This window comes from Atractosteus spatula, chromosome 16 (assembly GCF_055471065.1).
Source record: "Atractosteus spatula isolate fAtrSpa1 chromosome 16, fAtrSpa1.hap1, whole genome shotgun sequence".
NCBI classification, from domain to species: domain Eukaryota; kingdom Metazoa; phylum Chordata; class Actinopteri; order Semionotiformes; family Lepisosteidae; genus Atractosteus; species Atractosteus spatula.
This window is the reverse complement of record NC_142721.1, coordinates 13,754,408-13,770,220: the sequence shown is the minus strand read 5'-3', so window position 1 is coordinate 13,770,220 and position 15,813 is coordinate 13,754,408. Positions and strand designations below refer to the sequence as shown.

General features: G+C 49.1%; 1 protein-coding gene across 4 annotated transcripts; it reads right to left on the bottom strand.

The window, feature by feature from the left end:
- Positions 1–1,648: 1,648 nt before the first annotated feature.
- fnbp4 (formin binding protein 4) lies at positions 1,649–15,418 on the bottom strand. Of its 4 annotated transcripts, none has more exons than XM_088934808.1 (17): positions 15,196–15,418; positions 13,411–13,500; positions 13,026–13,156; positions 12,359–12,560; positions 11,696–11,843; positions 10,752–10,863; positions 10,252–10,593; positions 9,697–9,898; positions 9,073–9,191; positions 8,781–8,885; positions 7,747–7,880; positions 6,555–6,730; positions 5,878–6,170; positions 4,803–4,944; positions 4,141–4,337; positions 3,374–3,531; positions 1,649–3,066 (listed from the first exon to the last, which is right to left on the bottom strand). In XM_088934808.1, exons 1-17 carry the CDS (start codon positions 15,320–15,322, stop codon positions 2,976–2,978), a joined length of 2,769 nt encoding a protein of 922 aa, XP_088790934.1. In that variant the 5' UTR covers positions 15,323–15,418; the 3' UTR covers positions 1,649–2,975. The 4 variants fall into 4 exon arrangements, with proteins under 4 accessions (XP_088790934.1, XP_088790935.1, XP_088790932.1 ...); XM_088934809.1 differs by having other exon boundaries at positions 10,252–10,590; XM_088934806.1 differs by having other exon boundaries at positions 1,651–3,066; positions 4,141–4,361.
- Between the last annotated feature and the right edge of the window lie 395 nt (positions 15,419–15,813).

Here is a 15,813-nt window from a genome sequence, read left to right as displayed (position 1 = left end):
GCACTGGAGCTGCCGGCTTCTTAGAAAACAGTTGTTAATACTCACCGGAGACGTCCGCGCTACAGCGGGTGCAAGTTTAGTTGTTTTTTTTTTTAAATTCTGACCAAGACGACTCTCTCCTACCCTTTGGACGAGAGAAGAGCCCGTTGCTAGGCAGCGCACGTACACGAGAACGCGGTTTCTTGGCGACCGCAGAACTACAGGGTGTAGCTGCCCTTTCATGACGTCACCGAAGTCCTGTACCTTCGGGGCAGGGTCACGGTGTGCGAGTGCATTATAAAGCCAGGGTCGAGGGCCAGTGATACGTACACAGAAAACTGCAGTAACAACAAAAATACTAAAATCAAAGCCAGCCAACTCCGCTTGCTTCTGTACGCACCTGCTTTGTAAACGAAATATAATAGCATCGGTTACAACTTGCATAAAAGATGTATATTTTGCACCTAACAATGGTGTCCGCATAGTTGGGGTTTATGTAGCACATGATTTGTTTTTTGGGGGGTCTTTAATGTAAGGTTTTGAAGGCGGTAACTTCGAATGTGCCGAAAGGTTTGTATTATTTTTTTGCGGTTCCAATGCCACAGCTTTTCTTCAGCTGTACACTTGCAGCGTCATGCAAACATTTACAACTTTTTCTTGCAAAATGAAATCGAAGCACCACCGCCATGTCCTGAACATGAAGGCGGCGAAGAAGGACGGCATAAAGGGTGACTAAAGTTGCACGTTAAACCGGACACCGCCCACTAAGCAGCGAGTCCCGACCCCAGTCCTGCCGAGATCTCTGGATCGCGCCCCTTGCTTGTGCAGACACCTCGTTCGTTTGTTCACTTCAACCTACTGAACCTCAAGCACGTCGTTTGCAGCAACCTCGGATACTAAACTGCATCTCCACCACTTACCCTTATTCCCGTTCATATACAGCTGTTAACGCAAGATAAAGATCACTTTATTGGCCATATACAATTTCTTGCATTAGGAATTTGTCTTTTTGCAAACCCCAGCTTGTTCTCCAGGAGACACAGACAGGGAGAGAAGCTTGGGATCAGAGCACAATGTCAGCCATTTATACGGCACCCCTGGAGCAGCTGGGGTTAAGAGCCTTGCTCAGAGGCCCAACGGAGTAGGATTCCTCTGCCGGCCGCTGGATTTGAACCGGCAACCTTCCAGCCACAGAGCCACAGCTCTGCCCCTAACTGTGACTGTATAACAAACCGGGAGGAATGACAATGTACAAGACACCTCCGCTGTCCATTCTTTCATTGTGCAGATACCAGCTGGTCTGATCTCGGGCGCCACACCCGAATGGGGACCAATACCAGCCATGTGAGACGACGGCAAAGTTAAAAAACTAAGAAAGTCAAATGAACCGGTGAAGAAGAACTTGAGCAAAAGCCGTGAGATGGCAGGTCCACCAAAAACAAAAGGACTGGAAAACACTTCGTTGGGAGTCCTAAAAGTTTGGAATCTAAGCCGTGCACTTCATGAAAGCCACCGGCATACATCAGCATCAGAGAGAAGTGCTGAATAATTCAGCTGAGGTAAAAATATGACGGTAAAAAAAACTTTGGTGACCCAAGTGCGAGACCTGAAAAGGCGAGGGACAGACGAAGACATTTCAGGCATTCGTGAATAAAGTGACAGGCTCAGCGGGTTGTTTTTTTTAAAAAAAAGTTTAATACTTATTTACAAAATGTACAAAGGCTTGAGTGTATTCAAAACCCCCAGAGCAGAGTGCTGAAAGTTGGATGGGGGGGGGGGTAACAAAGCAAACCCAAAGGCCGATGCTTAGTACCTAGAAATTGGCAGGGTGGGCACAACGTGCAGGCCAGCAGAGTGAATGCGTTCACACCCCCACCCCCCCCAAGTCCTCGGAGATGCTGCACCACAGATTTTAGAGCAGGGGTTAGAAAAGACCCCCCCCACCCCCACAATAATCATCACAAAGCATCAAAATGCAGCGAGAACAGGACAGCAGCAACTCTGCCCACCTCCTGGGCTATGGCCACTTGTGGAAACGCACCCCTGTAAGAGGAATGAGCTCTGGTGTAAAGCTCACCCTGAAGTGACCGACCTCGGGCCAGACAAGAACCCAACTCATTCCCTCCCCATCCCCGTTGTGGAAACAAAGCCTTTGCTAACCTTGCCAGAGACAAGCTCCATGGCAATCCGGCATTCAAAAGTCTCGGGTCAGATGGGAATAATCCCACAGAAGTGAAACGGACACCACTTTGCAAAAAACACCCCCGCTGTTTTGCAAATAAAAAACAAAACAAAATGAAATGCCTTAAATGAAATACTTTTTTTTTCTCCTTAGAAGGACACAATTGGTCTAACACAGCTGTAGCTAAACCTTACTAAAAAAAAATATATATATTGGGCAAGTCTTTCACGGTCAGCATTAAAACACAGCAGGACCTCCGGAGCACAGAATAAAAAGTGGACAAAAACTGGAAAAAAGTAAATGGATAGAACTGAAGTAGTTAAAAATCCATGATTTTTCAGAAAGTACTTCTCTGTCTTTTCGCCATACTGGATGGGAACGATTTCTTCCTTTGCCAGTATGGACCTGCACAGGGTCCTGTCTCTTTGCCCCGCTACCACAAAACTCGCTCCGTTTCCCTCAGTCCGTGGAAATCCCGCGGTTTGCCGACTTCCAGCTTTACATCTGGAAATCTCGATGGAAAACCAGGCAGAAGGCGGTGGGGGGGGGGGGCTGGGAAGGTCATGGCTTTTGACGTCAAAACTGAACCACCTGACCCAGTCCTGCCCCCTCCTCCAAGAAACCCTGACGCAAGAGCTTACAAAAAATACCCCCCCCCCCTACAAAAGAAGGCAGTTTCAACTCGGCCTCAGCGCACGCTGTTCACTTTTAAGCTTTGGCCCATTTTTTAAACTTACAAAAACGGTTTTCAAAGTCCGTGTAAACTAGCAAAGATGTTCCGGGAGCGCTGTATGAAAGAACCCGGGAGTCCAGGCTAGGAGCTCTGCATAATTTTCCTTCTCTTCAGCCTCTCTCTCCAGTCCACGGGAAGAGCCTCGAAGTTGGCGTTTTTCCCAGCTTTGCCGCTGCAGAGAAAAAGAGCAAAAAGGTGTCAAAATCTCTGAAAGAGGTTTCAGTGATTGAAAATGTTGGCTGCCCCAGCAAAGAATAATTTCCCCGAACGATGCACGATGAAATCTCCCGAAGTATAAACTCTAAAAATACTGTCGCTGAACGTGCAGACTTGATGAGATACAGTTCGTGCCCCAGTCCACCAGCCGCCGAGGAGCATGAGAGAACACGGCGCCCTGAAGTTTGGGGGCTAATACGACGGGACAGGCCCGTGTTGAATACTGGGAAGTCTACATTGACCCGCGACTGGGGGGGGCTTACGTGACGAGCTGCTGCTGTTTCCACTCCTCGATGCGCTTATGGTTCTGCAGGTCGCGGTCCTCGTCGCTGGAGCTCGATTTCTCCTCCTCGTCCAGTTCCTTCTGGATGCTCTGCCACTTCTTCACCAGGGACGGCATCTTCGTCTTGCTCTTCTTTGCCTGCGGAGAGCGAGAGGAAACCATCCTCTTATTGGCCTCAGTTTGAGGAGGGAATTGGAAGCAGGGAACTGCTTTTCCTTGAGGGCAAAGGTCAACGGCCCAGTTCTGGACAGCTGGTTTGACAGCTGCCATCTTACTCACATTAAGGTTCTTCCAGACCTTAACGCCCAATTAAGCTCTTAATTTGGTTAACTAAGAGATCTCCTTCCTTGAATGGTGAAGGGGAATCAGATCGTGTTAAATAAAGTAATTTACATATCATGCAAGACATCACCTGCTTAAATGATCACAATTTGAACACGAGTAGGGTGCTCCTTACTAACAAGTGATTTAAATTAAGCCTTCCTCAGTGATAAAGCACTACGTCACATATCTAGTATTGCTTCCTTATATAATTAAGTTATAATGGTATCACCTGCTACCAGTACAACTATCACAAGAGCCAATATACGGACATTGAAATAATAATGCTGGAAGTAAAAGTTACAATTAAAATGTGCAAAGTACAATCTTCTACGACATATGGTGATCGACCAAACTAGCAAGAGGCCCCAGAGGGCTGGACAGAGAGCTGCCTGCACAAAAGTAAAGGGAAAACAGTATGCCCACCTTGTCCTTTTTCACTTTTTTCATTTTCTCCATGGCCTGCATTTTGCCTGCAGCCTGGTCAGCAACACTGGATGACGGGGCAGGAGGAGGAGGCTGAGAGGGGGGCGTTGGGGCAGTAGGGGCCCCCGTCTCAGCGGGTGGCGTGGGGACTGCCACCGCTGAGACCCCCCAGTAAACAGGGGCAGACATCATAGGACCTGCAGGGACAGACGTACACAGGCCTGCATTAAAAAAAAAAAATCGCCAACTTCGGCTGTTAAACAGGCTTAATGGGAAACATGAATCACCCCGCTTACTGACTCACTCCCTAAGGATCCATTTAACATCTGGGATTTATAATGCACATCAGGACTGAATTAAGCAATGGCATGTTTGACTACACTCTGCAGAGAATGGCACCGACTAACGTTCCCATAAACGACTTACAAATATATGAAATGATTCTCATAGAAATAGCCACAGAAATGGATAAGCGAGTTCCCTCCTAAAACATACTAATTAAAAAAAACACCTTTACACTATTATTTACTCCTGCTTCTAAACTTCAGATTTAGAATTAAAACTACTTTAATAAACTAGGGTACAATCGCTTACAAAATTCCCCAGGCAGGGTTTTCAATTGGGCTCCGCCCCTCGCTCCCAGAATGCAGCGGTGCTCTCACCTGCGGACACGGCGGGCTGGCTGTACAGGATGGGGCTGCTGCCGATGGTGACGGTCTTCTGGGCGGGGCCGGGGGCGGAGCTCGGCGCCCTCCGCTTCACTGCCTTCGCCGGTGGGCTGGGCGGGCGGGCCGGCTCGCAGGGCTGAGAGAAAGCGCAGAACAGCGTCAGCCAGCCCTCCTCCCCTGCTAACACTGCAAAACAACACCCGCCCTGGTCCTTCCAAAACCAGGTTCTTCGTGGCGAAGTCTCAAACATACGTTTCAGAGGAAATTTGCCCAAATCCAATGAATACAGCAACACTGGCACGACCTCTTTCAGAGCTTGTTGGCAAGGATCTGGACAAGACAGGTTTCTGTAAATCATACATGGACATCTGGAGAACAATGCCACTGCCTGATTGGTACAGAATGCATGGCTTAAAAATAAGGACATCGTGCATAAGGCTGAGGAATTTAGTGATTGGAGGTTCTGGGATTCTGTGGCACAGTTGAGGTAGGTTACAGAACAGAGGGAAAAAAAGCTAATTTTCATAACCATGTTGTTCGAGCTCCTTCTGACTTGCGTCACTTACTAGTTACAGATTAAAGGATGTGAACCTTTTTGGACTTGAAAAGGGAAGCCACGAGGGGACCCGATACAAGCAATGAAAATCCTCAAAGTCAGCCCAGAAGATCTTGCTTTCAAGATCAACAGTGAATGAACTGGCTTCATCCTTCTTTTCTCCCCCCCCACTGACAACTGGTGTGTGGTGATTGTACTGGCGCACTCTGGCTGCCATGGGGGCTACACACTGTAAAGTGCCTGGAGCGGAGTGTCCAGAAAAGCACCGTGTGAGTGTAAGTATTATTATAAACAGAGGACACAAGCAGAGGCTCAATGGAAGTGTATTTTAAATCGAGAATAGGAGGCTTTTTTTTTTTACAAAATGGTTTGTGTCAAGACATTGGCTTCTTTCAGGAAACAGCTGGAGGAGGTGCTCCAATCAATTAGCAACAAGCCAGCCAGGGGCCCAGACCGCCACTCCTCAGTGGTTTGTTACCCCAGCCTCCCCCCCCCCCCCCCAACCAGTCCTACCTTGGCAGTGGACCCCGCCTGGGGCTGAGCAGGCTTGCGACTGGCCTCTTCCTCAGTCCCTGGAGCGGGAGGCTCCCCGTCCTCATCCTCCATCTCGACTTCCTCAATCTCCCCGTCCTCGCTGAGGGGTGGCGGAGGGGGCGGGGGCGGCGAGTCCGGGGGCGGCGGTGGGGGAGGGGGGCACTCGTCAGGCAGGGGCGGGTCAGTGGGTGGCGGGAGTGGGGGCTGGGTCAGGTTCCAGTAAGAGGCCATCCCCTGCTGCACAGGGGCAAGGCCCATGAAACTGCTGGCACCTGTAAGAACGGTCACGCGATGAGCCAAGCACACGAGGGAAGTCTTCCAGCAACTGTTAACAGTGGGTTTTCTAGGCACGATAACAGCCAGGTCATCCAAAGGTGAGTTTTTACGTCCAAAAGACAGAGAGAGGTCTTTCAGGAACCGTAACTGCAGCACGCTATTCAAGAATATTTAGAAAAACTGCAAAGCCACGTTGAACGATCCCATATCTTTTTTTAAAAGGGAAAACATGCCTTAAGCTAGAGATTAGTCCTAGATCCTGTAAAAATGCCTAACTTATCAAGCTGTTCCACGTGGCTTTGACAAAAACACAAACAGGTTGTCAGTGAAAAAACAGCACGACACGACATATTGTGCTGATTGAGTATGTGACCTCTGACCTGTATAGACCCCTGGGGGCTCAGGCGGTGGTTTCGAGTCGCCAGGGACCACAGAGCTGTGCTCGGCAGGACCAGAGGTGCCCCCTCCTTCAGCCTCCTTCTCCCCGTCCACGTCGGGAAACTCCCACTGCGAGGCGCTGGTCTGATCGTTGACATAGAAATACCGTCTGTGTTCTCTAGAGCAGAGGAAACAGAAAGAGAGCCGTCTCAGCAACGTCAGGAGCCCCTGCAGGCAACGCAAATGCTGCACAGCTGCAGTGGACTGAACTGCTGTGAGCAAAGGCAGGAGGGAGCCCGAGAGCTGAGCTGTGCACAATTCTTTGGGGGGGTAACTGCGTCAGTGGCCCAGGGAGCCCAACAGTTACCCAAGACAAAGTCAGAGTCCGGAGGGAAAAAAACGGTCTCTCGCTGACAGCAGGAAGGGGGCACACAGTACACCCCTTCCGGACAGTAAAGGAACCCACCTTGTTTGCAAAATACATACATGATCAAGTCCCAGCTGGTGCAAAAAAGGGGATGAATTTGAGACCACCAGGAAAAAAACCAAAAAAAGTGTCAAAAACAAACTGCTTGACACAGAAATTGAAAATCAAAGTCCCAGAAGCCTGAACCTAAAGTGATGCTCCAAGGAAGTTAAAAAAAGCTGTGGTATATAAGAATTACATTACGGAACACAAAGTAAAAAGAGCAAACAGAAAACAATGGAAAAAAAAAGTAGTCTGACCTGCACGTCCGGGAAAATTCTCGGTCTTCTCTCTTACTGATGCCGTGACACGTTTTCCTCCAGGATGTCTCTGTCACTCATTCTCTCACCGAAGGGGTCGTCCTGCAAAGCGTACAGCTCTCGCGTGCGCAACCACCTTCCTAGAAACTACGGTACCCTTCCGCTGTCACGGCCCCACAGAGAGGAGGGCCCACGGCAGGCATTGTGGGGGAGGGCGCGTTTCTCGTTTAGTTGGACAGGCCCGTTTTATTCTGTCTTTAGGGTCTGGTGCTACAGACCGGTCCAAATAGTCAGTTGCACGGGGGAGAAATTCGCTGCCTTCGCCACGGCTGCTGCTGCTGCTGTGGTTCCATTTTAACCCCCCATTATTAAAACTCGCAGAATTGCATCATCTAGCGGAGGTGATGTCACAGCTGAGGTCAGCTGGGGTCAGGGGAGTGAAAGGTGAAAAAGGTAGAGAGAGCGTACCTGTCCCAGTGGCAGAGCCAGCCCTTAGGTGTGGCGTTAAGTTCATAATGTTTAATCTGTTCGGCAGCTTCTTGAAGCCTGCGCTTCAGATAATTTCCATTCAGAGCTCCTTCTCGCCAGTCTGTGATCCGAGTCTGTGTAGAGAGAAGGGAGGAATAAGTCAGAGGGAAGAACATTTCTTACAGCACACTACCACCGACATTCAACAGCTTCAAAACTATTAGCGCATCAGCCAGGAAACCGGCACAGGTGTTGACCTCTGTCGCAGAAATTGAATTTGGGCATTGTAGCGTGAAACCCAGAGCTAAGCACAGGGATTTTAAAAAAGTTGTTCTGCAGTAACTAGTCCTGCAGTATTTCAAGAACTGGAGCAGGTGACTTGAGGACACAAAGATAACGTCCAAGTGAAAGTAATAGACAACCAAACAAGTTATCGTTACTGCAACATAATAGCCTCTGTTGTCTACAGAAATAATTTGGTAATCCCAACTATATCAAGCATCAAAAGATACTTACGATTTATAAGTACAACCACTTCACAAAGCTATCATAAGGAAAAAAGTTTGCAGCGGGTGCACCGATATAATACTGGACACAAATTGATTACACTGACTGATGCCAGATATCACCCCAGTGCTCATCACCAGAATTGATCATTAATCGTTACTTACTGAAGTGATTAAGTAATGACTGATGAAGTAAAATGAGCCCAAACAGTCAATAATTATCCAAAAGTTGTATACTTACTTTTTCCAAAATCATGGAGCTATTCATTTCTTTTGAACCTCAGTATATTTTAGTTTTACTTTTTGTTACCACGATTTGCATTTTTGACGTGATAAAGCTACAATATTTATTTTTACTGTAAATTTGCATCCCTACTGAAAAAGTTCATCAACCTATTTATTACTGTCTATACTGCCAGTATAGTAGCATTCAGCCAAGGTCAGAATTGAGTATCTCAAAATATTTTAAGAATGAGACAAGCCTGAACTATCGGGTGCGTTCTCCTAAGAATCAAACAATTTCATTACCTCTGTCTGCAAGAGCAGCAGCTGGAAGTTAGATATGGTCTTTTTGTTAATCCCCAAAAATTCCATTTTGCTGGTTAAGGTGTTTGCAAGCTCTCCAATCTGAAACTGGGGGGGGAAAAAAAAGAAAATGCATTGGGGTAAAAAATGTCACCACACAACCTTAGAGTAAGAAACATTTCATCTTCACGGTTAGCAATATGCAACTGAAAAATGGGGGGGGGGGAATTCTGGAGCGTGTAGGAACCAGGCGGCAGCAAGGACCCGGAATTCAGACCCAGAAGACCAACGTTACCTTGAGATCCGCCGTCTCCTCCTCCTCCTTGGGGACCGGTCTGGGTTTGGGCTTCTCCACTGAGACCTCTGCTTCCACCTGCTCCTCCTCCTCTTGCTTCTCATTCACCTTGGAATGTGCTGCAAGAAAACCACCACACCCCTCAGCAGCTAGGAAACACGGCACTCCGGACTACAAGCATGCGAGTGTGCAAGCGCCCTCATACATTTAAGAAGTTAATAAAACGGGGAAGAAACAGCACAAACTATTACACATCCGAACAAAAAAATGACAACTGAACCTCTGATGTCCTAGACAGACTGTACAACCTGATGCGGTTATTCCAAATCCTCAAAAGCCCTAAGTCAACTCTGAGCACGTCTTCAAAATAAACAGCGAAACAGGACCCACAGGACACAAGTGGAAACGACATGGACATGAATTTAGAAGTAAGAGCAGAAGGCACTTTCTTAACCCAGTGGGTTGCAGGAATACGGAACCAGGCCATGCTGTTGAAGCTGGATGAGCTGCTCGGATCAATTAACTAATTGCCAAATCAGCCAGATGTGCCAAATATAAGAGAGGTTTCAAGCTGATACCCCAACATGATTCCCCTAAAACCCAACTGCAAGCCCTGGATCATACCGGTGTCGGGGGGGTCTGGGCTATTCCTCCCTGCCTTCTCCGAGCCGCGGCTGTTGGAGTCCGGGCTGGCGGAGCGCAGGAAAGACGTCTTCCACTTGGCCTTCCTGAGAAGGGCGCTGCGGCTGCCCTCCTGGCTGACGTCGGAACAGGGGCTGGAGCCTCCTGCACTACCATCCCCCTCCTCTAGGGCGCGCAGCTCTGCCTGCAGGGGAAGGGAGAGGGAGGTCACGGACACCTTCAAGAGGACAGATGCACTACATGTTCCAAGTCTTTTTTTTTAAATAGGAAGGGCAGCCTTTTGAAATCCGTACCCAAGGCCTAGATCAAACCTGACTAACTCCCCCTAGAGGAGCAGACCCCTGGTGCTAGATGGCTGGTGTCTCTGCAGGTGTTGGTTCCAAACCTGGCTTGAATCAGCTCATTACTGGCTTAAGGGGACCAATTAAAGGCCTTCTACCAGCTGTTTAGATGCTGGAGTTTTTTGAAGAGATCTAGAAAACCCCCAGGACCAGAACTGCATCCGTGCCCAGACACCGAGAAGCGACAAGTCCCCACCTTCTTCCTCTCTAGCGCCAACTCCAGCTCAATGGTATCTTCCTCCATCTCTTCCTCCTCCTCTGCCGCTTCCCCTTCTGAGCTCTCTCCTGATTGGGCGTTGCTGCGGGGGTCTCCCTGGGAATGGGCGTCCGCCTCCGCAGGCGCGGGGTCTTCCACAGGCTGCCCCTCCCCCTCCCCAGAGTCCTGCTTGCCCTCCACCACGGCGATGACCTTCTTCCTCCATCGCTCCTCAGCCTCCTTCACCTCGTCTGAGATGAGGGGAGCCAGCAGGGACGCGGCGACCCCTTGCCTCTCCTCTTCCTCGCTGGTCAGAGCCACCACACTCTCCATTACTTCCTGCTTGGAGGGACAACAAGCAATGCAACGGGCTTATTTTATAATTCCTGCAACTAAACCTATTTCAAAGCAATAGAAATTACATTTTAAGCAGAGTTTTTACATGCAGTATTGCCTGTACCACTGAAGTTACCCAAACCTGACTTCAGCTCTGAACAGACCTTTTTGACTTCTTTTTTGACGGCTGGCACAGCGGCTGGGACTGTCGAGTTCTGCTCGGGGTAAAAACCGCCGCTCTGTGTCGTACTGGTGCCGTTGACTGCCACACTGGAACTACAAAAAAATGTTAAAGGTTACTGCGTACTAGGGTTCCATCTCATCCTGAAAAAAAACTGCAAACCTTAATCTCACGGTTAAACTAGAAAAAGGAAAATGAAAACATCCAGAGGAAAGACATGACAGAAATTTGGACTTTACTGACGTGACGCTGGAGTGGGTGGTTTGTGGCTGTCCTACTCCACACACCCAGGTGGAAGTCCTGGTATGTAAACGAGGGACGACATAAGGCTGTTGCAATGGAACTACTGGGGAACAAGGAAGGGTGGGGGGGGGGGGGGATTTGAAAGGGTAATGGGACAGAAAACCTCCAACAACATCCTAAACGTATATCAATGTGCTTTGGCATGTGGTTGTGTAAAACCCATCACAGGCTAATGCATCAAGCAAACTTTTCTAAACATCCATCCATTTTCTAACCATCGGATGGGACACCAGTCCATTGTAGAGCACACACTCTACCATCAATTTTCCCTGAAGCCAATTAACCTACTAGCGTGTCTCTGGACTGTGGGAAGAAAGCCACGTGAACACAGGGAGACCATACAAACTCAACAAGGATATCACCCCCTGGAACTGAACCCAGGGCCCCAGTGCTGCAAGGCAGCAATACTACCCAATGTGTCACCATGCCATGCCTATTCTAAATGATCGCCTTCAAAATATTTCCCTAGTAAACAGACAACGCCATGGCCAGGATGGTCTCCAAACCTGAAAAGCCTGCTCTCTTGTTTTGTTCTTCTAATGACTGCAGGAATCGTCCAGCAGGCAGTGCTACCGCCAGCAACGCGCGCAGTGCCAAGAGCATGCAGTTCGTCTGGCACGGTACCTGTCAGGGTACTGCTGCAGGTCCTGCACCTGGTGCGCCAGGTAATGGGGGAGCTGCCAGGTGACCTCGTTGGTGTGGGTGTTCCAATAGTAGTAACACCCCGTGTTCTCATCCCAGACCTCCTGCCAGTCTCCCATCTCCACGCCCACTGGTACAGGGAGGAAAACCAACACGTGACATTCAGAGAAAAATTCATCAGCAAAGGAAAAAGATCAGTATCCGACCCAGAAAGACCACCCCTGTCTCCTCCAGATTGGACTGAGCTTGAATACAGAGGGAACATAAAAGCCCGTACACGGACAACTGGAAAAACTTAAGATCAAAAGAAGCATTCGCTGTTTTATTTATTCATCAGCCAAGCCACGTCAACCAAGCATGCAGAATTGTCATATTATTGCTATGCTTGGTCACTCAGAACTTGTTACTTGTTACTCAGAACTTGATGCCTAGTGCATCAGATCGGTTAACCCATAATCTTCCCCAACTATGACTCAAAATAGTTCAGAACTTATACCACCAGGACCAAACAGGCAGTAAATTAACCAACTGCCCCTCAAAAACCCCTCAACAGTTTATTGCTGGCTAGGAGGTAAATAAGTCAGTTGAATCATGGCCACCAGAATCGGTGTCTGAGCTTCACTGGGTAAAATGCCTACCACTCACCTCCTGCCAGCGAGTACTGGGTGTCATACTGAAACTCTGCCCCTGTGCCTGCCTCCTCACTCCCGGTCTGGCCAGCAGGGTGTCTGGGGGTTTGGGGCTGATCTTTGGGGTCAGGGCGAGGTGGGGTGGGTGCCGGGGCTGAGGAATCTACTGCGGTGCGCTCCGCGGTCTGGCCTGGCTGCGTTGTGATGGCGTCGATCTCCTGTCAGGTGGAAGACAAAAAAATTGAGGAAAGGCCTACAAAGCGATATTTTGTTCAGACACTAAAATCTAGAGCAACATTCTGACAAACTAGTCTCTAGCCAGGGGAGGGAGAAGGGGGGGGCATCTCATTGGTATCCACTTTGCTAGCTTCAAGTCTAAAGAATAAAAGAACATACAACCTCTGGCTATTGCACATGTCAGGTGCAGGAAACCAAAGAACTCCCTCTGATTGCCTCCTGAAGATCCTTTATGAAATGAGCTACCAGGCTTGCTCAATCCTGCATGTTTTCCAGCTGCTACATTCTGAATTACACCCTTTGGCACCATTTCTCTGCAGGGCAGTAATGGCTGCAGTGCGCGCCATCTCTGACAACGTAGCTTTGCTTTGCTTAAAGCGTTTCTGTTTCGATACCCAGAGGGGGGTGTACAATGTTCTCCTGGGAGGAGGGCGCCGGACACTCACGGCCAGGAAGTTGGCGAGGGTGCTGTCAATATCCGCAGACTGGTTGTGGTTGGCGTTTGAGGGAGCGGGCTGCGAATCGGCACCGTCCTCTTCCTCGCTGTCTTCGTAGGCCCCCAGCAAGGACAGGCCCCCTGCGGAAACAGAGGAGAAAACAGACACCGTCGTCTAAGTACAGTCGACCGGCAGACGTTAGAGATGGCAGGCTCACATCTGAGGCTGTGTGCTTCCTTCTGTTCATCTGTACTCTGTGCCCACACCTACTTGAAGCCAAAGATACGAGCACAGGAAGAGTGACGACCCACCGTCTTTCGGCAGCGTTGCTTTTAACACCAACACGCATAACAAATCCTTTCAGGGAGACTGAGAAAGATTCAGCTCCTCTTACCTGTAGCTTTCACAGATGGAGGCTTGGTTTCCATAAGGTTGTCTTTAGAGATGGGAGGGTGAGACGCATCTCCACTCCCATCCTGCTCATCTGAAAAACACCACAGGGAGAAGGGTTATTCCACAACCCCCAGGAATAAAACATCTACTGCATGAGCGGGCACTGCCTTCATCTGAATAGTCCTTTCCTGCGCAATGTCACTTAAAAGGCTAGATTTTGCTTCCTCCTGTAAATCAGGGCAAGGTTAACCCATCTGAACACATCCCTCCAAACCCTACAAATCTGGAAAACAAGGAATGAGTACAACAGTCCAATCTCACATTCTTCCCTCATTAGTGCTGTTATTACAGCTCTAGTGTTCATATGACTCGCAGCTCAATGATGTTTAAAAGTTTTGTAACCAAACAGAACAGAAAACAGAATCCTAATTTAAATCCTCATGCTCACCTATAAGGCTCTGCATGGCTTGGCACCTCAGTACCTGTCTGAACTATTATCGCCCTACTCCCCACCTCACAACCTTCGCTCTTCTAATTCTGCTCTCCTTACTGTCCCCCAAGCCCGTCTACATTGTATGGGTGACAGGGCCTTCTCCTGTTATGCCCCCAAGCTCTGGAACTCTCTCCCCAAGGACATCAGAGAGTCACCTTCTCTAAACTCCTTCAAATCCAGACTCAAAACCCTCTTCTTCAGAAAAGCCTTTACTTCACTGGTTCCACTCTTCACCCCTCTGCTTCTCTTACTACCACCACCCACGGTCTCCTCTATATATTTTAATTGTGTTTTATCTTGTATATTCTTCTTATTTATTGTTGTTTCATCCTGCAAACCTTCGCTTTGAGAAGCCACCTTTAAAGGCGCTATATAAAATAAAGTTTATTATTATTATTATAAAACTAACGCTGTGATCCTACAGAGAATTCTGTCACCAGAATTGCGCGGTTCTGAGTTGCCATGAATGCTGGTTAAGCTCTGGAAAAAGCTGCAGCAGCGAGTAGCAATGCAGAGCAATCAGACCGGGGATTGTGATGCGGGCCAGTCAAATAAAACACAGCGTGAAGTTGATTCGCAAATACTTGAAAGGTGTCGCATTACTGTAATGAATAAGCAGACGTGTTGCAAACAGTATCGGTCAGGCACATGGACGGAGTAAGCCCATCCCTCGAGTGGACCATCCCGACACTGAGCAGCTGCTGTAGCACCGGTTTTCAAGGGATGCAAGCGGGCTAGTCTAAACAAAATTCAAGGCAGAAATCAAGGTCCACATTAGTTCGTGTTAATAAGACGCTAGCGAGGCCTCCGTCTCTATATCGTTTTAATCACCGCCACAGGGAACGTTTCGATACGCCACTGGCTCGCTGCACTTCGATGTCTGACCTGTTAAATCAATAACCTCGCACAAGCAGAGACGTTACCACGTTCAGAATCTCGAGTCTAGCTTCTGTTCCTTCCCTGTCAAATATACAGCGGGGCACATGGTATAAATATTAATATATGGGATAATACCCACACTAGGCAAGCACCCGTCTCAGATACACTGCAGTTCGAACACGCACGATGTACGCCAATGCACCTCCCCAGTGAAACCCCCCGTTGTAGAAACCCGGGTTTCCCAGGGTTGTTTTTGAGCACGACACTACACCTCGTACAGACTCCTGTCCGCCGGCCCACCGGCGCGCCGCCACAGGCAGCAGCCAGTTTCAAACCCATCTAGCCCCGTCTGCTTCCGCCCACCCCAGCCCGAGGACTGAGACGAGGCCTAAGCCCGACAACAGACCGAGCTACCTTCCGAACCGGATCCGGCACCCTCTTCACGACAGCCGGCGCCGCCCGCAGGGAAGCCGCGAGGCCCCGGTGGCGAAAGCTGGAGGATGGTCCTGCGACCCGTTCCCGTCCGTGTCTTCTTTCCCATTCCTTTTCCCCCCCCAAAAAGGTTAAACTGGAAAACGGCAGCAGCAACACCGCCGGCCGAGTGCAGCCCGACTCGACACACAACAGCGCAACAAAGAGGCCCGGAGCGGAAGTGACGGTGCTCACAGGGCCAAGCGTCACGCCCGCTCGCGGACACTCACAGGAAAGAGCGTCACGTCTACGGGGCTGCGCTCTGCTGCACGCTGTTCGGGTTGCTGTATGCAGCGTCTGTCAAAGAATGCGTTCAAACGTCGATGATGTAGCTTTCCTTGATGCGTCTCGCTGCGCTGTTTAACTGTACAAAAAACAGAAACTGTAATGAATTGTCAGAAAACTCCTGCATGTCTGCATGACCAGAAAGTGTTGATTGGATTGCAGTGAGCAAGTTGATAGCTAGTTGAACAAGTATTATTTTGTTTTCCCCGGAGACGATTCTCTGGTTAATCTGCAACATTTCCCTCTCAGCGTTGCGTTTTTCATGTCTGTGCACAG